This window comes from Phyllopteryx taeniolatus, chromosome 15, assembly GCF_024500385.1.
Source record: "Phyllopteryx taeniolatus isolate TA_2022b chromosome 15, UOR_Ptae_1.2, whole genome shotgun sequence".
Lineage (NCBI taxonomy): Eukaryota > Metazoa > Chordata > Actinopteri > Syngnathiformes > Syngnathidae > Phyllopteryx > Phyllopteryx taeniolatus.
Window position 1 is genome coordinate 2,604,375 of NC_084516.1, and position 21,025 is coordinate 2,625,399.

Below are 21,025 nucleotides of genomic sequence, written 5' to 3' on the forward strand. Positions count from 1 at the left end.
TGAAACATAACACTTAACGACTTATGGGGTCGTTTGAGCTCCGCTTTGTCTTGCATTGTTTCTCTAAACGACTATTGCCTTAAATCTGCTTTGTTTTTTTAGTTTCGTGTTGTCTGTTTTCGCTGTTTTTGGTCGCTTTTTGTGACACAAAGTTTGTCCAAGTGGCGTTGCCGTACATGTGACGTCATAGCTATACTTCCGCATTCATTTTTTTTGCGTTAGCGCACGAGCTTCACTCAATTATTCTTTCCGAATTAGTACAGAACGCACTGAAACCTCGACACGGGACGTCCACGACTACTTTAATGGACTAAAACATCACTCATTAAATCTTCGTGTTCGGTCAAGCTCGTCTCGGCGCACTTTGGAGCTTCTCGGTCTCGCTTATCCTAGCTTAGCTTGCTAGCCGCTAACAAAGGCTCCGCGTTTGTTGGCAACGCATCGCTCAGAGAACAGATCGAGCGCGAGCGTAAATGTTTGTCATTGTCGTGTGAAAATGTTTGCGAGAGCGACAGCAAAGGACGAGGAGGAAGTTTGTGAAGCAAAAGACGAGAACGAGCGACAGCGTCAACTTACGGACGCTGCTTTCAAGAATCCTCGAGCTGGTTTGGTCACTTTCTCAATACTTTTTGAAAGATATTCCTGTGTTTATTTTTGGGTGTTTCAAGACAACATTCCAGAAGTTTCGCTAGGAAAGAGTTGTGGCTAGTTAGTGCTGCATTATCAAAGTGTCACAGTTTCGCTTAACCTACATGGCCTGTTTGAAAAAAAAATTGTGTGCAAGATTCTTGCTTTTTTGTGCGCGTGTGCCTCTTATAGGCTTGTTTGCTGCACATTTGGTCATGCCAAGTGAAATCAGTCGTATTTATTATTAAATAAAAAAACACATTTCAACATATTTAAACATTGTAAATGTCTTATAACTAGGGTTGCCACAAATGATTAGTTGGATAATCAACTAGTAAGTGATTATTTTTGCAATTAGTTGACTAATAGGATCATATATAAATTGCAGATTCTTCTTCTTATTATTATTATTAACAATCATTAGCTTCCAGCTTGAAGTGTTTAACGTGTGTGCACTGCAATAAAGCCTAACATACCTTTATTGGTACCGGGTATTATGACTGTAGAAGAGAATTCAAAGAGCTGAATAAAGTTCAGAAAACAATGCACTGTGTTAAGTTACTTAAACAAAGTCAATACTCGTATAGGTTTTGTTTTGCCTTACTTGTCTGTATAAAATTATTACACATATTAGTACGCACCTGAACAGACGAGAACGTTTTGGCATTGACTTTGATGTCAAACCATTTATTTTTTTATTTCTGAGACTGCTCTTTTCTTTAATGTCATTTTTTTCAACTTATTGGTGACACCTGAATTATTTGTCCCAAACAAGCATTTTCTCTTTTGTCTGTGTAACCCATCAAGTTAAATTACAGCTGGGCTGGTAATATACTGTACAACATCAAATTCACAACAGACTTAACTTTACCAAGCCATGTGCGTTTGTTTTGTGTCCTTCAGACGTCAGTGAAAAGTATCTTGGTCCTGAGCAGCAGGAGCCCGAGTCCCCTGCTATTAAAGAGGAGGAGGACAAAGAGCCCCGCCACATCAAAAATGAGGAGGCGCAGCCGCTGAAAGTTAAAGAGGAGGAACCGGCGAGCCTGTACATTAAAGAGGAGGAAGATTTCACAGAGTGTCCAGTAACTTGTGTCCTCTTGAAGAGTGAAAATGAAGGTCAATGTGAGGAGAATAGAGGGGCGGAGCCTCCAAGCAGCAGCTCATGTCAACACGTGAAAACGGAAGGCGATGGAGACGACTGTGGAGGATCACGAGCAGACAGCCTCTTGGCTCCGATATCCGATAGTGACGACGTACCGTCACACTCTCCTGACACTGACGACGATGATGATGATGATGATGATGATGATGACGACGACGACAACCAGTCTGAAGGTGATATGACACGTCACGCTGGCAACAAACGCTGGAAATGTTCTCAATGTGAGAAAACTTTTGCTTACAAGTCTCTTTGGAAAATGCATATGATGGTCCACACCGGGGAGAAACCTTTTGCCTGTACAGATTGCGGTCAAAGATTCTCTCAAAAGGGAAGCTTACAAAGACACGCAATATCACACACGGGAAAGAAAGCTTTTGCCTGCTCGGTTTGTGGTCAAAGATTCTCTCGAAAGGGAAGCTTAAAAAGACACACAATGTCACACACCGGAAAGAAAACCTTTGCCTGCTCAGTTTGCGGTTTAAGTTTCTCTTACAGACACACTTTGACAAATCACACAAAAACACACACTGGTGAGAAATCTTTTGTCTGCTCATTTTGTGGTCGAAGATTTATTCAAAAGGCACACTTAATATCACACACAAGAACACACACGGGAGAAAAACCTTTTGCCTGCCCATTTTGCGATCAGCGATTCTCAGTAAAAGGGAATTTAAGAATACACACAAGAATACACACTGGAGAGAAGCCTTATTCTTGCTCAATATGCGGTCAAAGGTTCTCCGAGAGCCGCACTTTGACAACACACACGTTAACGCACACTGGAGAGAAACCTTTTGCCTGCTTGGATTGTGGTAAAAGCTTCTCTACACGGGCAAACTTAAAAACACACACAAGAACCCACACCGGTGAGAAACCTTTTGCCTGTTTAGTTTGCGGCCAAAGATTTGCTGAGAGGCGCACGTTGACAACACACACAACAACACACACTGGAGAAAAACCTTTTGCCTGCTCGGTGTGCGGCAAGAGATTCTCCTCGCGGCGATACTTCAAAGCGCACACAAGAACGCACACTGGTGAGAAACCGTTCGCCTGCCCAGTCTGTGGAAAAAGATTCTCTCATCAAGGAAACTTAAAGCGTCACACAAAAGCGCACAGCGGCGAGAAACCTTATGCCTGCTCCGTGTGTGGCAAACGATTCCCGAGAAAGGAAACATTTAGAGCACACGCAAAAACACACACTGCCTGTTCAGTTTGTGGTCAAAGTTTCTCTCGTAAGGATCAGGTTAAACGCCACCTTTGTCCTGGTGAGAATAGCAGAGATAAATGAGGCTTTATATGAACATTTAGATGCTTAATATTGAAGCTAATTACTATAACAGTAACTTTAAATAAGTCACACCTGTGTGTTCTATTTGCCTCGTATTTTATCGAACTTCTTGTGTTCTAACGACCTTCTTAAAATCCTCCTGTGGACAAGTGTGGAGAATTAGCACTCGTGCTCAAACAGCAAAGGCGATGTATCTGGTTTGCTCAAATGTTTTTGTGATGTCCATTTCAAATAAGTGATGATTGATTGACATAGACTGCGAAAGAACTTGGATTCGTTGCGATACGATGGAGAATTGTAAATGTGATCCGAAAATAAAAATACAATTCTTCAAACAGTGATAGTGATAAAATGTGTATATCAGATTAATTTCCACTATTAATGTGAACAGAGCGTATGCACGTCCGAAGACGGGAGCTGTGCCGTTCACAACTTCACTGTTCCGCAGTTTGAAAGGAAGGACGGAAGAAGCAAACGTCCTTCCGGTTCTTCCCAAATTGCTGACCTGACGATGCACGATTGTTGCTCCCCCGCTCAACCTGCTGCCTTGCACCTCACTGATGAGCGATCATCTGAAATAGCAAGACTCCATCGACAACTTGATGACCATCAACAATGACGTTCCGTTTTGCACTAGGTTTTTGATTTGATTTTTAGACAAGGAATAGACTGATTATTGGAAAGTAAAGGAATCTTAAGGGCGAAAGGGTGGTACATATTGCAAAAAAAAAGATGGGAAGGTGACACGGAAGGGAAGAAAAGAGTTCAGTTTACAAAGATCAGTCATGATAAAAGCAATTAAAGAGATGAATGTATGTACTTGGGAAAAAATTATTGTCATAAGTGTGAGCGATGTGGCGTAAATTAAAGCGTGGCTCATGTAATTACGCACTTTTTAAAGCATCCGCCAGAGGGCGACAAGCTACAGCAAAGGGTTTGTGGGTAAGGCTGCAATTGGCAGAATACTTGGGGCAGAGGATAAGATGACGTGTGCGACAAAAGTGTGACAAATTTCATTCTTTGAGGGGAAGCAAAAGTAAGGAGCAGATTGGAAAAGGTGAGGATGCGAGTGTTACCCGCTTGCACGGTAGGTGGCGGTATGCACTCAAACGTGGTTTGCGAGCCGCCAATACATCAACGAAAAAGAAGATGAGCACGACACGCCGAAGAAGAAGATGAGCACTCCTTTCTCCGGTCTTCTGCGGCTGCACTTGCTTCACGAAGTCATTCTAGAATAAGTACTACCGAACCCTCGATACAGTACGTCCAGCAATACTTAATTGGAGTAAAACGTTATTCTTTACGTCTTTTGAAAGGTTAAACTCGTCTGGGTGCACTTTGAAGATTCTCGACCTCGCGTAGCATAGCTTAGCTTGCTAGCCGCTAATGTATGGAGGAAAAAAATAAAAATGTGTGCACGAACTAGAGTAAAGTACAAGGAGGAAGTTTGTGCAACGAAAGAGGAGAACGAGTTTGAGCAGCAACAATTGGGCGACGTTTTCAAGAACCCTCGAGAATCCAGAGCAGGTTGGATCACTTTTTATGTAGCGTGAACGCGAGGCGACAATGTGCAACAACTATGTGCCCCCTTTCACACTATGTGCCCCCTTTCACAAGTTTGTCGCCCGAAAGGGTTTGTGGGTAAGGCCGCAGTATCCAAGTGGAACGGTTTTACTCAAGTTTTTCTGCCCTTATTTTATTTATATATATATATTTATTTTATTTTTTTTGCCTCCTGCAAGCTGGTTTGCTGAACGTTTGCTCACGCTAAGAGAAATCAGTCTTGAGTCAGACCGTATCTATTTTTAAATATAGTTGAACAAAAAAAAAAGTAGTTCAAAAAAATATAGTTGAGGATACTAGTTGGGTAACCTTTAGATGAATTAAAAAATATATTTAATTTTTTTTAAACACTACTGAAGATTTCGCATATCCCAATCATTGTGCGAAAGTCTCGGGCCAACAAATGGTTTGTCGTTTTAGCAATCTTAATCTGATTGTCTAGAACGAGAAAGCTACCAAGTTTATCATAGACCTCAGTGAAAACAATCCATTGGGGCTATAAGGAACGATTATTTTAATAATCGATTACTCTTGTCGATTATTTTTGATTGATTGAGTTGATGAATGAGACGAGAAAAAAGATTCCTTTCAAAAACTGGACTTTTTTTTCCCTACAAATTGACCAAAAAAAAAAAAACTACTCCGATAAAAGTAAAAGTACTCGAGCCACTCCCTTAAAAGTACAAAAGCACACACTTATAAATGTACTTAAGTACAAGTAAAAAGTAATGCCCAGCCCAGTATTAAAATACAAATAGGGAGATTTTTGTATCTCTCCATGATTGGCCTGCTTTCTCTAAACAAAAAAAATAACAGGTGGATTTAAATAAAAACAAGCATTTTTATATTATTTAAAGTTATATACAACAATCAGTTAAATAAAACAATCTAGGTTTGTTTCAAACATTTGCCCACTGAAATGAATGTGTTTTTAAAATATTATATTAATGCTAAAACAAAACAAACAAAAAAACACAGCGTGTGTGCAGCTGTCAATGCACAGAAGTGCACACACGCTGAACTAAAAAAAAAAAAAAAAAAAAGTGCTCAGACATTGCGGTGGATGTGAAGCGGAGGACGGCTGCCCGCCGCCAACATGTGGACAAAACGGGCGGAAGAACCGGCGCCAATCAAAAACCTTCACTCCTGTTTGATTACTCAATTTATAATATTAATACACAGGAGAGGACACGCACACTGCAAAAAAAAAAGCCCTTTTGAATTTACTTAATTTGTGTGTGATTACTTTGTTGAAATCAAATGTTGCCGGGCATGAATTGTTCATCAGCGCTAATTGTACGTGTGTCTGTGATGTGCAGATTTCTGCTAACAGTTTCCCAGCATCCCCCCTCTGCGTGTGTGTGGCCAAAGCACAGACGGCTGCGGAAACGCGCGTGCGCCAGCCACGCAGTTGGCGCGAGGCAGCGCTCATTTGCACGCTCGATACGTCGGAACTTTACCGTGAGAACGAACGTTTTTGTGCCCGCGCACCTTTTGTACGTGAGGCGCCTGCTCTCGCAACACGGGACACGTAACGGTTTCGAGCTGGCGTCTGGAAGAATGGAAAAGCAAGTTTCGACTCTAAATATTGATTATATTAATGTACTTTTGAAATTTGTAGGCCCATTTTCACAAGTGACGTAACAGCGGTGATGTGTTATTTCAATTCTGGCTTCTGGTCCCTGTGTTTATGTCGCTGTCGAGCGTTCTTGTATATTACAGTATTTTCTTCTATAACCGCGTAGTAATTTGCCTTTAAAGTTGGCTAATCTCCACTATAAGGCGCCTTTGTGAATAAGTGTACTGTAGCACACACTCACTTATTTTGGTTTTGCGACTTTACGTCACGATAGCTTAACAACTGGCTTCCCCGCCGTCCGTCTCCCGTCTTATCCTCCCTCCGTCAGAATGTAGTTTATTCGCTGCCACGAGGCTACGATTCCACATCGGTTCGCCTGCGCGGCCCGGCATCGTCTTCAGCCACGTTTAGCTGTAGCTCGCGCGAAGCCCGAAATTTTTTAAATTGAACCATTCCAGGAGAACCGGATTGGAACCCGGTTCCAATCGCTTCTCGGTGCCCAAGCCTACTGATAACCTTAAAAATAAATATAACAACAAAAGACAACAGACTTGTCTTTACCAAACCGTGTGTCTTTGTCTTCTTGTATCCTGCAGATGTCAGTGTACAATTTCTTCGTCCTGGGCAGCAGGAGCCGGACCCCCCCGGCATTAAAGAGGAGGCGGCGTCGGAGCGGCCTCATGTTAAAGAGGAGCAAACGCAGCCCCACGACATCAAAAAGGAGGAGAAAGAGACATCATACTTTAAAGAGGAGGAGTTTCCAGTGACTGGTGTCCCTCTCAAGACTGAAGATGAAGGCGGGTGTGAGGAGAACAGAGGGGCGGAGCCTCCTAGCAGCAGCTCAAGTCAACGCATGAAAACAGAAGGTGATGGAGACAACTGCGGTGGATCGCAAGCGGACAGCCTCTTAACGCCACTATCAGATCCTGACGACACAATGTCACGCTCTGAAGATGATGATGATGATGATGATGATGATGAACAGACTGAAGGTGATATGACACGTCATATTGAAAACAAAAGCTGGAAATGTTCTCGGTGCGGGAAAATGTTCGTCTACGAGTCTCTTTGGAAAAAGCATATGACGGTCCACACTGGAGAGAAACCTTTTGCCTGCTCAGTTTGCAGTAAAATGTTCTCTCTGAAGGAAAGCTTAGAAAATCACACAACAACACACAGCGGAGAGAAGCAGTTTTCCTGCTCAGTTTGCGGTCAAAGATTCTCACTACAGGGAAACTTAAAAGCGCACATAAGAATACACGCAGGTGAGCAATCTTGTGCCTGCTCGGTTTGTGGCCAAAGCGTGTCTACACAGGGAACCTTAAAAAGACAATCAGAAACACACAATGGAGAGGTACCTTTTGCCTGCTCAGTTTGTGGTCAAAGCACATCTACACAGAGAACCTTAAAAAGTCTCTCAAGACCGCACACCGGTGAGAAACCTTTTCCTTGCTTAGTGTGTAGTAAAAGATTCTCGTCAACCTACGGCTTAAAAAAACACACAAGAAAGCACACTGGCGAGAAACCTTTTTCCTGCTCGCTATGTGGTAAAAGATTCTCTTCAACCTGCTCCTTAAAAATACACGCAAGAACACACACTGGTGAGAAACCTTTTGCCTGTACAATTTGCGCTCAGCGATTCTCTTTAAAGGGGAATTTAAGAAGACACAAAAAGACACACACGGGTGAGAAACCTTTCGCCTCCTTAGTTTGTGGTCAAGGCAGATCTATTCAGGGAACCGTAAAAAGTCACTCGAGAACACAGACTGAAGAGGCACATACTGCTTTTTCCTGCTCAGTTTGTGGTCGTCGATTCGCGAGAAAAGAAAAATTAAAATTACACACAAGGACACACACTGGTGAGAAACCTTTTGCTTGCTTAGTTTGTGATAAAAGATTCTCTTCCAAGGACTACTTAAAACAACACTCGAGAACACACACCGGAGAAAAACCTTTCTCCTGCTCGGTTTGTGGTCAACGATTCACTCTCAAAAAAACCTTAAGAAAACACACAAGAACACACACTGGTGAGAGACCTTTTGCATGCTTAGTTTGTGGTGGAAAATTCTCTTCAAATGCATCCTTGAAAACACACACAAGAACACACACTGGTGAGAAACCTTTTGCTTGTTTGGTTTGTGATAAAAGATTCTCTTCAACGAACTACTTAAAACAACACACAAGAACACACACTGACGAGAAACCTTTTGCTTGCTTGGTTTGTGGTCAAAGATTCTCTACAAATGCATATTTAAAATTACATACAAGAATACATACTGGTGAGAAACCTTTTGCCTGTTCAGTTTGTGGTCAAAGATTCAGCCAGAAGGGCAACTTAAACAAACACATAAGAACCCACGCGGAGGCGAGTGGTCAAAGATTCACTCATCAGGATCAGAGACACAAGTGTGTTGGTGAGACAGACAGTGATCAATAAAGCTTCAAATGCGAATTAAGTTTAATATTGGCGATAGCTACGACATTTGTGCGTATCTTCTTGGATTGTATGTACGTTTTTAAAAGCCTCGTCGGCATCGGTGTTGCAAATGAGCACTTGTGCTGAAACGGTAAAAGCAATGTATCTCGTTTGTCCAATGTTTGTGCGATGTCCGTATCAAATGCTGTAAGTGAATGATTAAAGTAGATTGTTGAAACTTTGACTCTTTGTGGAAAGACGGAAAAAGACTTTGCGATTCTAAATACAACTCTTTAAATAGGGATAACTCAATTTATTCATTTGTCAAAGAAATGTACCTCATTGAATTTTCAGCCTGGCCCCAAGAATTGCAATATTTGTCCGTTTGAAGTCCAGTAAAGTGAAATTATTATTATTATTTTTTTTTATCTTAGTTTGTAATAGGGTTAATACTGCCAAATTTCAATTTTATTTTAAAAAAAATATATATTTATTTTTTTAACCTTTATTTATCCAGGTAAGGCAATTGAGAACAGATTCTTTTTTTTGCAATGCCGAACTGGCTGCAGACAGTAGATGAAGGGTGAAACTCACTCATACATTTCAGCCTACAATAACTCCACTTTAGACTTGAGAAGGAAAAAAAAAAAAAAGCATTTCGTTAGTGTAATTGCATCAGTTTAAGTCATTAGAAGTTGCAATTTGATTTCATCATGCTATACACCAGACAAGGTGCCAAACTTGGATGGGCTAAAAAACAAAAAAAGCAGTAATGAAAACAACTCAGAAACCAAATCAAATTTGAACAAAATCTTGCTCATTGGCCATTTGAGCTTACAATTGTTAGACATTAATCAGCAACTTTATAGTGAAATACAAACTGCAATTCCAATAAACTTGGGGCGTTGTGTAAACTGTAAATAAAAACTGAATACAGTGATTTGCAATTCCATGACCCTATATGAAATTGAAAACACGACGACAAGATTTTGTATGTTCAAATTTACCAATGACAAGACATGCCGAAAATAAAGTTGCTTTCGAATATGACCACGGAAAAGCCAGTTGGTGACTTGCGCGTGGATTCAACCAGGGGGGAGAGGGAGGGAGCAGTGAAGTAAGGCAACATTCAAATCATGCTAGCAGTTTCAACTTCACACACCGCACCTTTAACTGTTACTTGGCTCCTTTGGTTTGCCTGATAACCTTAAATATAAATATAATAAAAGACAATAGACTAGACTTTACCAAACCGTTTATCTTCTTGTATCCAGCAGACGTCAGTGAACAATATCTTCGTCCTGAGCAGCAGGAGCCGGACTCCCCCGGCATTAAAGCGGCGGCGGAGTCGGAGGGGCCTCATGTTAAAAAGGAGGATGATATAACGCAGTTGCCAGTGACTGGTGCCCCTCTCAAGACTGAAGATGAAGGCGGGTGTGATGAGCACAGAGGGGCGGAGCCTCCAAGCAGCAGCTCAAGTCAACACATGCAAACAGAAGGTGATGGAGACCACCGCGGTGGATCACAAGCAGACAGGCTCTTAACTCCACTATCAGATCGTGACGACACAATGTCACACTCTCAAGATGATGATGATGAACAGACTGAAGGTGATATGACACGTCATATTGAAAACAAAAGCTGGAAATGTTCTCGGTGCGGGAAAACCTTTGTCTATGAGTCTCTTTGGAAGAAGCATATGATGGTCCACAATGGAGAGAAACCTTTCGCCTGCTCATTTTGCAGTAAAATGTTCTCTCGGAAGGAAAGCTTAGACAGTCACAAAACAACACACACTGGAGAGAAACCGTTTGCCTGCTCAGTTTGCGGTCAAAGATTCTCTCTACAGGGAAACTTAAAAGCACACACAAGAATACACGAGAAATGTTGTGCCTCCTCAGTTAGCAGTCAAAGCACATCTCCACAGGGAACCTTAAAAAGGCACTTAAAACACATTGAAGAAAACCCTTTTTCTTGCTTAGTCTGTGGTAAAAGATTCTCTGAAAAGGGAACCTTGAAAAGACACACAATAATACACGCTGATGAGAAATCTTGTGCCTCCTCAGTTGTCAGTCAAAGTATATCGACTAAGGGAACCTTAAAAAGTCACTTAACACGCATTGAGGAAAAACCTTTTTCTTGCTTAGTCTGTGGTAAAAGATTCTCTGTAAAGGGAAACTTGAAAAAACACACAAGAATACACACCGGTGAGAAACCTTTTGCTTGCTTAGTTTGCGGTCAAAGATTCTCTTCAAGTTCATACTTAAAAACACACACAAGAATGCACACTGGTGAGAAACCTTTTGCTTGCTTAGTTTGTGGTCAAAGATTCTATTCAAGTTCATACTTAAAAACACACACAAGAATGCACACCGGTGAGAAACCTTTTGCTTGTTTGGTTTGCGGTCGAAGATTCAACCAGAAACAACCCTTAAATGTTCACATAAGAACCCACACTGGTGAGAAACCTTTTGCTTGCTTAGTTTGTGGTAAAAGATTCTTTGAAAAGGGAATCTTGAAAAAACACGCAAGAGTACACACTGGTGAGAAGCCGTTTACCTGTTCTGTTTGTGGTCGAAAATTCTCTTCACATAAATACTTGCAAACACACACGAGAACACACACTGGTGAGAAACCTTTTGCCTGTTTGGTTTGTGGTAAAAGATTCCCTTCCAAGGAATACTTAAAACAGCACACAAGAATACACACTGATGAGAAACCTTTTGCTTGCTTAGTTTGTGATCAAAGATTCTTTACAAATACATGCTTAAAAGAACACACAAGAATACACACTGGTGAGAAGCCGTTTGCCTGTTCTGTTTGTGGTCAGAGATTTTCTCGAAAGGGAAACTTTAGACAACACACAAGAACACACACCGGTGAGAAGCCTTTTGCTTGTTTGGTTTGTGATCAAAGATTCTCCTCAACGGAGTACTTAAAAAAGCACACAAGAACACACACTGATAAGAAGCCATTTGCCTGTTCCGTTTGTGGTAAAACATTCAGCAGGAATGGATGCTTAAACATTCACATAAGAACTCACACTGGTGAGAAACCATTTGTCTGCTCCGTTTGTGGTCAAAGATTCTCTCAAAGGGGAAACTTGACAGATCACACAAGTATACACACTGGTGAGAAGCCATTTGCCTGTTCCGTTTGTGGTCAAAGATTCAGGCTTAAGGGAATCTTAAACACACACATGAGAACCCACACCGGACAGAAAGGAGAAAGATTCCCTCACAAGGATTAGGTTAAGAAACGAGTGTGTTGATGAGGAATAACAGTGATTAATGAAGTTGTTTAATTTCGATTGCATTGATTGTACCCATCTTCTTGGATTCGTGCTGGACCTTCCTAAAAGCCTCACAATTGGCGCTGGTGCTGAAACAGTAAAAGCAATGTATCTCGTTTGTCCGATTTTTGTGTGATGTGCTTATCGAATGCTGTAATTGAATGATTAAAATAGACTGTAGAAACTTGGACTGTTTGTGGAAAGAGATTGCGGTTCTAAATACAACTCTTTAAACAACGATAACTCGATTTTATTCATTTATCAAATAAATTTACCCGTTGAATTTTCAGCCTGGCCCCAAGAATTACAATATTTGTTAATTGAACTGAAATTATTTATAAGTTTGTCATACTACAGAGAATAGTGTTAACACTGCCAAATTACATTTTTTCTTTTGACCTTTATTTATCCAGCTAAGGAAATTGAGAACAAATTCTTTTTTTGCAATGCCGAACTGGCTGTTGATAGTATAACCCCAATTCCAATAAAGTTGGGACGTTGTTTTTAAACATAAACCAAAAACAGAATGCAATGAGTTGCAAATCATGTTCAACCTATATTTAATTGAATACGCAACAAAGACAAGATATTTAATGTTCAAACTGATAAATGTTATTGTTTTTAGCAAATAATCATTAACTTAGAATTTTAGGGCTGCAACACGTTCCATAAAAGATGGGACAGGTGGCAACGAAGACTGAGAAAGTTGAGGAATGCTCATCAAACACCTGTTTGGAACATCCCACAGGTGAACAGGCTCATTGGGAACAGGTGGGCGCCATGATTGGGTAGAAAAGGAGCTTCCCTGAATTGCTCAGTCACTCACAAGCAAAGATGGGGCGAGGTTCACCTCTTTGGGAACAAGTGCGTGAGAAAATAGTCCAACGGTTTAAGGACAATGTTCCTCAACGTACAATTTCAAGGAATTGAGGGATTTCATCATTTACAGTCCAGAATATCATCATCAAAAGGTTCAGAGAATCTGGAGAAATCACTGCATGGAAGCGGCAAGGCCCAAAACCAACATTGAATGCCCGTGACCTTCGATCCCTCAAGCGGCACTGCATCAAAAACCGACATCGATGTGTAAAGGATATCGCCGCATGGGCTCAGGAACAGTTCATAAAACCAATGTCAGTAAATACAGTTCGGCGCTACATCCGTAAGTGCAACTTGAAACTCTACTATGCAAAGCAAAAGCCATTTATCAACAACACCCAGAAACGCCGCCGGCTTCTCTGGGCCCGAGCTCATCTAAGATGGACCGTTGCAAAGTGGAAAAGTGTTCTGTGGTCCGACGAGTCCACATTTCAAATTGTTTTTGGAAATTGTGGGCGTGGTGTCCTCCGGGCCAAAGAGGAAAAGAACCATCCGGACTGTCACGGACGCAAAGTTCAAAAGCCAACATCTGTGATGGTATGGGGCTGTGTTAGTGCCAATGGCATGGGTAACTTACACATCTGTGAAGGCACCATTAATGCTAAAAGGTACATACAGGTTTTGGAGAAACATATGCTGCCATCCAAGCGACGTCTTTTTCACGGGCACCCCTGCTTATTTCAGCAAGACAATGCCAAACCACGTTCTGCACGTGTTACAACAGCGTGGCTTCGTAGTAAAAGAGTGCGGGTACGAGACTAGCCTGCCTGCAGTCCAGACCTGTCTCCCATTGAAAAAGTGTGGCACATTATGAAGCGTAAAATACGATAACGGAGACCCCGGACTGTTGAATTGCTGTATCTGTACATCGAGCAAGACTGGGGAAGAATTCCACCTTCGAAGCTTCAACAATTAGTGTCTTCAGTTCCCAAACATTTATTGAATGTTGTTCAAAGAAAAGGTGATGTAACACAGTGGTAAACATGACCCTGTCCCAGCTTTTTTTGGGACGTGTTGCAGCCATCAAATTATAAGTTGCTAAAAACAATCAAGTTTATCAGTTTGAACATTAAATATCTTGTCTTTGTAGTGTATTCAATTAAATATAGGTTGAACATGATTTGCAAATCATTATATTTGGTTTTTATTGATGTTTAACACAAAGTCCCAACTTCATTGGAATCGGGGTTGTAGACGAAGGGCGAAACTCTCTCATACATTTCAGCCTACAACAAATCCACTTAAGACTTGAGAAAAAAAAACATTTTGTTAGCATCATTGTTAAGTCATGGTAGGTTTTTTTTCTTTTTTTAATTTCTTTTTTTTCAGGTAATTTATTTTGCTTTCATCATGCGATACACCAGACAAGGTGTCCAACCCTTGACGGGGTTTAAAAATAAATAAATAAATAAATGAAATACAAAACCAAGCAGTAAAGAAAGCAACTCAGAAACCAAATCAAATATGAACAAAATCTTGCTCATTGGTCATTTGATCTTACAATTGTTAGATGTTAATCAGCAACTTCATAGTGAAATACAAACCGCAATTCCAATAGAGTTGGGACGTTGTGTAAACTGTAAATAAAAACTGAATCACGGAATTTGCAATTGCTTGACTCTATACGAAATTGAAAACACAACGACAAGATTTTGTATGTTCAAATTTACCAGTGACAAGACATGCCGCAAATAAAGTTGCTTTCGAATATGACCACGGAAAAGCCAGCTGGTGACTTGCGAGTGGATTCAACCAGGGGGGAGAGGGAGGGAGCAGTGAAGTAAGGCAACATTCAAATCATGCTAGCAGTTTCAACTTCACACACCGCACCTTTAACTGTTACTTGGCTCCTTTGGTTTGCCTGATAACCTTAAATATAAATATAATAAAAGACAATAGACTAGACTTTACCAAACCGTTTATCTTCTTGTATCCAGCAGACGTCAGTGAACAATATCTTCGTCCTGAGCAGCAGGAGCCGGACTCCTCCGGCATTAAAGAGGTCGCGGCGTCAGAGAGGCCTCGTGTTAAAGAGGAGGATGATATAACGCAGTTGCCCGTGACTGGTGTCCCTCTCAAGACTGAAGATGAAGGCGGGCGTAAGGAGCACAGAGAGGCGGAGCCTCCAAGGAGCAGCTCAAGTCAACACATGCAAACAGAAGGTGATGGAAACCACCGCGGTGGATCGCAAGCAGACAGGCTCTTAACTCCACTATCAGATCGTGACGACACAATGTCACACTCAGAAGATGATGATGATGAACAGACTGAAGGTGATATGACACGTCATATTGAAAACAAAAGCTGGAAATGTTCTCGGTGCGGGAAAACCTTTGTCTATGAGTCTCTTTGGAAAAAGCATATGATGGTCCACACTGGAGAGAAACCTTTCGCCTGCTCAGTTTGCAGTAAAATGTTCTCTCTGAAGGAAAGCTTAGACAGTCACAAAACAACACACACTGGAGAGAAACCGTTTGCATGCCCAGTTTGCGGTCAAAGATTCTCTCTACAGGGAAACTTAAAAGCACACACAAGAATACACGAGAAATTTTGTGCCTCCTCAGTTAGCAGTCAAAGCACATCTACACAGGGAGCCTTAAAAAGTCACTTAACACACGTTGAGGAAAAACCTTTTTCTTGCTTAGTCTGTGGTAAAAGATTCCCTGAAATGGGATACTTGAAAAAACACACACGCATACACGCTGGTGAGCTACCTTTTGCTTGTTTGGTTTGTGATAAAAGATTCTCTGAAAAAGGAACCTTGAAAAGACACACAAGAGTACACACTAGTGAGAAGCCGTTTGCCTGTTCTGTTTGTTGTAAAAAATTCTGTTCAAGTTCACACTTAAAAAGACACACAAGAATGCACACCGGTGAGAAACCTTTTGCTTGCTTAGTTTGTGGTCAAAAATTATTTTCAAGTTCATACTTAAAAACACACACAAGAATGCACACCGGTGAGAAACCTTTTGCTTGCTTAGTTTGCGGTCGAAGATTCAACCAGAAACAACCCTTAAACGTTCACATGAGAACCCACACTGGTGAGAAACCTTTTGCTTGCTTAGTTTGCGGTAAAAGATTCTCTTCAACGGAGTACTTAAAAAAGCACGCAAGGACACACACTGACGAGAAGCCATTTGCCTGTTCCGTTTGTGGTCAAAGATTCAGCCTTAAGGGAATCTTAAACACACACATGAGAACCCACACCGGACAGAAAGGAGAAAGATTCACTCACAACGATTGGGTTAAGAAACAAGTGTGTTGATGAGGATAACAGTGATTAATGAAGTTGTTTACATTTGATTGCATTGATTGTACCCATCTTCTTGGATTCTTGCTGGACCTTCCTAAAAGCCTCCTCTGCGTGTGTTGAGAATTGCCGCTGGTGCTGAAACGGTAAAAGCAATATATCTCGCTTTTCTGATGTCCATATCAAACACTGGGAGCGAATGATTGATTGAAATAAAGCGTAGAAACATGGACAAAGTGTGGGATTCTAAATGCAATGCAATGCAACGAACAGTGGTAGTCACTCACTTTACTCGTGTGTCAAGTCAATGTACCCCACTGAAATTCCATTCAGCTTTTTCACCCTGCCCACAAGAATTACAATATTTGTAGTTATGTGTTTTTAAACTCTCAGTAAAGTGAAAATATGTGCCTAAATAAGTTTCTTTACATTATATATATATATATATATAGAGAGAGAGAGAGAGAGAGAGAGAGAGAGAGAGAGAGGCTTGTGGTTGCAGAGGAGCTTTTTGGCCCAGCGGTTTAAACTCTGATGCCGATGAGCACATTTTTTTTGCCCTTAACAATTTGTTATGTAGGCGGCACGTTGGGAGACTGGTTAGCACATCTGCCTCACAGTTCTGAGGACGGGTTCAATCCCCGGCCCCGCCCGTGTGGAGTTTGCATGTTCTCCCCGTGCCTGCGTGGGTTTTCTCCGCTCACTCCGCTTTCCTCCCACGTCCCAAAAACATGCATGCTAGGTTCATTGAATACTCTAAATTGCCCATAGATGTGAATTTCAGTGCGTATGGTTGTTTCTTTCTTTGTGCCCTGCGATTGGCTGGCTACCTGTTCTGGGTGTACCCCGCCTCTCGCCCGAAGATAGCTGGGATAGGCTCCAGCAGCCCACGACCCTAGTGAGGAGAAGCAGTACGGAGAATGTGTGTGTGTGTGTATTATATATATATATATTTCTATATATATCTTCTTTTCCTTCTGGCTTTTCCCATACGGGGTCACCACAGCGTGTCATCCTTTTCCATGCCAGCCTTTCTCCTGCATCCTCTCTTAACACCAACACCGCATTATATTACTTGTTTATTTTTACTTCCTCTCTAAGTTTTTAAAATTGAGTTGTAAAGGTTATAGGTGACATTAATGGTGGGAAGTTAATTTTTATTTTGGTGTCATTTCAAAACAATAATTTTTTTTTTTACATCACAAAAACCTGGCATTTGAACAGGGGTGTGCAGACTTTTTGAATTCTTGCTACTTTTGTATAAGTGTGCATATTACATAATAGTATTGTGTCCGTGTAGCGTAAACTATGTTTGCGTAAGGTTTCAAACACTTGAGGCACGTGCCCCACAAAAAGTCTCTGCACGCCCCTTCTCAAACTTGATATTAATATTAATATCAACGAGAGCTCTTTTGGTTTCTGTTTAAATGAGGTTTATAGTATGTGAATTTTGTTGGTTAAGGCAATTTTCGTGTTTGTGCCGAGGTTTGTCCAAGTGGCCTTGCCATACATTTTTCGTCGTCGCTGTATTTCCGCATACGTATTTTATTATTTTTTTTTATTTTTTTTTTTTAAACGCAACCACACTTCACTGAATAATTCTTCCCGAATTAGCACCGAAGCCAATGAAGCATCGACACAGCGCGTCCATCGCTACTTTATTGGAGTATAAAATCATTCATTTAATCTTCGTGTCCGCTTAAACTCTTCTCGGTCTAGCTTAGCTTAGCTTGCTAGCTGCTACCATAAGGAGACGCGTTTGTTCTCCACACATCGCTCGGACCGGATCAAGTGTGTGCGTGTAAATTGTTGTGGGTTTTTGTTTTTTTTCGTGCGAAAATGTTCGCAAGACCGACTGGAGAGTACGAGGAGGAACTTAGCGGAACAGAAGACGGGGAGGAGCGAGAAGGTCAACGACTGGACGCCGTTTTCAAGACGCCTCGAGTTGTGTTACACGCAGCAGGTTTGCTCACTTTTTAACTCTCAGTTGTTTGGGCAGTACTTTCTATGTAAACAATGTGTGTGTGTGTGTGTGTGTGTATTTCGGTACACTGCCAAGGTGGACCCTTGTCTTTCTTGCATTTAATACAGATTGAGATTTCTGTTGTTGCAGTTCAATTTTGGAATGATGTAAGTATAAATTAGAAAAATTGTGATTGAGTTTGTCTTTCAAAATAGAAGAAGCATTTTTTTTGCTTCCGATCGTGCCACTTCTGTCAGCACCCAGTATATGAATGTTGTTTGTTAAAGTGTCTGTATTGTCAAATATGTTGCAACTACTTGTATTTTCTCTTTTTTTTTCCATTTTATTTCAACATTTTTTTTTCTAGGACCAAGCCTTTGTGACGCTCTCCATCACGGTCAATCGCCTCTACAGCAGTGATGGCTTTCACTGAGACATCTGAGAACTCGTGCCGTTCCTTCCTGCAGGCTGCGGTAACGCTAATTGCGATGTTGTCTTGTGTCCTGCAGACGTCACTGAAAAATATCCTCGTCCTGCACAACAGGAGCCAGGGTCTGCTACGATTAAAGAAGAGCAGTTAGAGGACGTTCGCATTAAAGAGGAGGGTGACATCACAGGGTTGACTGTGACTGTTGTCCCGTTGAAGAGTGAAGGTGAAGGCGGAGGTCAGTCCGAGGACAACAGAGGGGCGGGGCCTCCAAGCAGCAGTCAACACATGAAAACAGAAGATGATGGAGACCACTGTGGAGGATCACATGGCGAGAGGCTCTCAGCTCCACTGTCAGATAGTGACGACACGACGTCATACTCTCCTGACGAACATTCTGAAGGCGATCGTGGGACATCTCACACTGACAACAGACGCTGGAAATGTTCTCAGTGTCTGAAAACGTTTGTCTACAAGTCTCTTTTGAAAACGCATATGATCTGTCACACCGGAGAGAAACCTTTTGTCTGCTCAGATTGTGGTAAACGATTCTCTCATAAGGGACACTTAAGAACACACGCAAAAACACACACTGGTGAGAAACCTTTTGCCTGCTCATTTTGTGGGCAAAGCTTCTCTCAGAACGGAAACTTGAGTACACACTTAAGAATACACACTGGAGAGAAACCTTTTTCCTGCTCAGTCTGTGGTCAAAGCTTCTCCACACAGGTAAGCTTAAAAACACACACAAGAACACACACCGGTGAGAAACCTTTTGCCTGCGTAGTTTGTGGTCAAAGGTTCTCTGAAAGGGCAAACTTGAAAACACACGCGAGAACACACAATGGAGAGAAACCTTTCGCCTGCACAATATGTGGTCAAGGATTCTCTCAGAAGGGAAGCTTAACGATACACACAAGAACCCACACTGGTGAGAAACCTTTTCCCTGCTCATTTTGCGGGCAAAGATTCTCTGAAAAGGGAACCTTGATAAAACATACAAGAATACACACTGGTGAGAAGCCTTTTGCCTGTTCAATTTGTGGTCAGAAGTTCTCCCAGAAGGGAAACTTGAACATACACAAAAGAACCCACACTGGTGAGGGTGGTGAAAGAGTCCCTCATGAGGATCAGGTTAAGCAACACAAGCGCTGATTAGAATAACAGTGATCAATGAAGCTGTAAATGCAGTTGTTTAATATTGAAGGTAACTATTATAGCATTGAGTGTACCGATCTTCTTGGATTCTAGCGGGACAAGCGATGTAACTCGTTTGTCAGATATTTTTGTGATCTCAATATCGACTGCTGTAAGGGAATAATTGATTGGTATAAATTGTGTAGAAACGGACTGTTTGTGGAAAGATGGAAACAACTGTTGATGTGATTTTAAATAAAATACAACTCTTCAAACTGTGATAGTAACTCTATTTGTATATCCAATTAATTTAACCCATTAAAATGCCATTCGGCTTTTTCAACCTTCTCCCCAAAACAAAACAAAACAGCTGTCAGGAAACCAGAAACCAAATCAAATTTGGACAAAATCTTGCTCACCGGCCAATCGGCTTAAGAATAGTTAACAACTTTAAAGTCAAATATAAAGCGTCCTCTTATGCTGTTGAAAAGATTGCAACACAAATTGTGCAAATCGAATCACTGCATGGAAAACAAAAATTGGAGACTTTCTTCATCTGACAATTTACAGAATAATCGCTGTCTTAGATTATGATGCAGAGGACAATAGAATAAAAAAAAAATAATAAGTGCATTTCATTTTCAACTTCACGCAATTCTCAGCACAGAAGCGAGCGTGTTTCCAGAGCAAAACCGGAGAAAGGACACATCCCTGAGCTCTGGTTAAGTTTAGCCTAACGTAAAGCTCGGGGGCTGTAAACCTTTTTAATCAACTTATTGGTTCTTAATTTTGGTTTGCATAAAACTGGATAATTGGGGCGTGTGGATGTACAGGACAGCTCGAAAAGCAATCGTCTGCTGATTCTGAACATACTTGAATTCCTTCAACAAATGTCAACAAATCACTCCTAAATGCTTGCATTTCCTAGCATTTCCGACTTGAACACCAGTTGCTGCATCGTGATTAAATAAGTCATTGATAGTAATATCATTGGTATGTTTTATTGATATTGTTAACAGTCAGTTCAACCAGAGCAAGTTTCGAAAAAACAAGACAGACACACCAGCGATTGCATAACAAATAAAAGGGACTTGGGCAGTTTTTCCTCGTACATATAAGTACAAAGATAATTCAACTTTTTTTTTTTCTTCAAGTTGGGTTACTTGTCTAACCCACACTTTTGGTCAAAATATGTTACAACTGTATGATGTAATAGTAGATTATTATTAAAATGATCTTTTGAAAAGGCCCCATTTTATGCCTCTAATTTAATTTGAATTATTATTGTACAACTGAGCACAGTGCGATAAGAATAGCCAATCAGTGAGTGTGGTTACAGGAGGTCGTGAGCGAACAGTTCGTCAATCTGTGCTCACGAGCCTCGCGCAAAACGAGACGGTTTATGGTGTCTTGGCCGGATTATTTAACTCTATTTAACCTTT

At 41.2% G+C, this 21,025-nt stretch overlaps 2 protein-coding genes across 13 annotated transcripts; both read left to right on the forward strand.

Moving 5' to 3' along the window:
* Positions 1-186: 186 nt before the first annotated feature.
* Positions 187-16,399, forward strand: LOC133490101 (gastrula zinc finger protein XlCGF57.1-like). Of its 10 annotated transcripts, none has more exons than XM_061799719.1 (5): positions 187-605; positions 1,531-1,962; positions 6,816-7,211; positions 9,910-10,245; positions 14,744-16,399. In XM_061799719.1, the coding sequence occupies exons 1-5, from the start codon at positions 497-499 to the stop codon at positions 16,069-16,071; spliced, it is 2,601 nt and encodes an 866-aa protein (XP_061655703.1). In that variant the 5' UTR covers positions 187-496; the 3' UTR covers positions 16,072-16,399. The 10 variants fall into 10 exon arrangements, with proteins under 10 accessions (XP_061655703.1, XP_061655704.1, XP_061655700.1 ...); XM_061799720.1 differs by having other exon boundaries at positions 14,747-16,399; XM_061799716.1 differs by lacking the exon at positions 14,744-16,399 and having other exon boundaries at positions 9,910-12,171.
* Positions 16,400-17,610: 1,211 nt separating this feature from the next.
* Positions 17,611-19,864, forward strand: LOC133490108 (zinc finger protein 239-like). 3 transcript variants are annotated; one of them, XM_061799738.1, is made up of 3 exons: positions 17,611-18,019; positions 18,387-18,492; positions 18,564-19,864. In XM_061799738.1, exons 2-3 carry the CDS (start codon positions 18,439-18,441, stop codon positions 19,599-19,601), a joined length of 1,092 nt encoding a protein of 363 aa, XP_061655722.1. In that variant the 5' UTR covers positions 17,611-18,019; positions 18,387-18,438; the 3' UTR covers positions 19,602-19,864. The 3 variants fall into 3 exon arrangements, with proteins under 3 accessions (XP_061655722.1, XP_061655721.1, XP_061655723.1); XM_061799739.1 differs by lacking the exon at positions 17,611-18,019 and adding an exon at positions 18,081-18,186; XM_061799737.1 differs by lacking the exon at positions 18,387-18,492 and having other exon boundaries at positions 18,529-19,864.
* Positions 19,865-21,025: the final 1,161 nt, after the last annotated feature.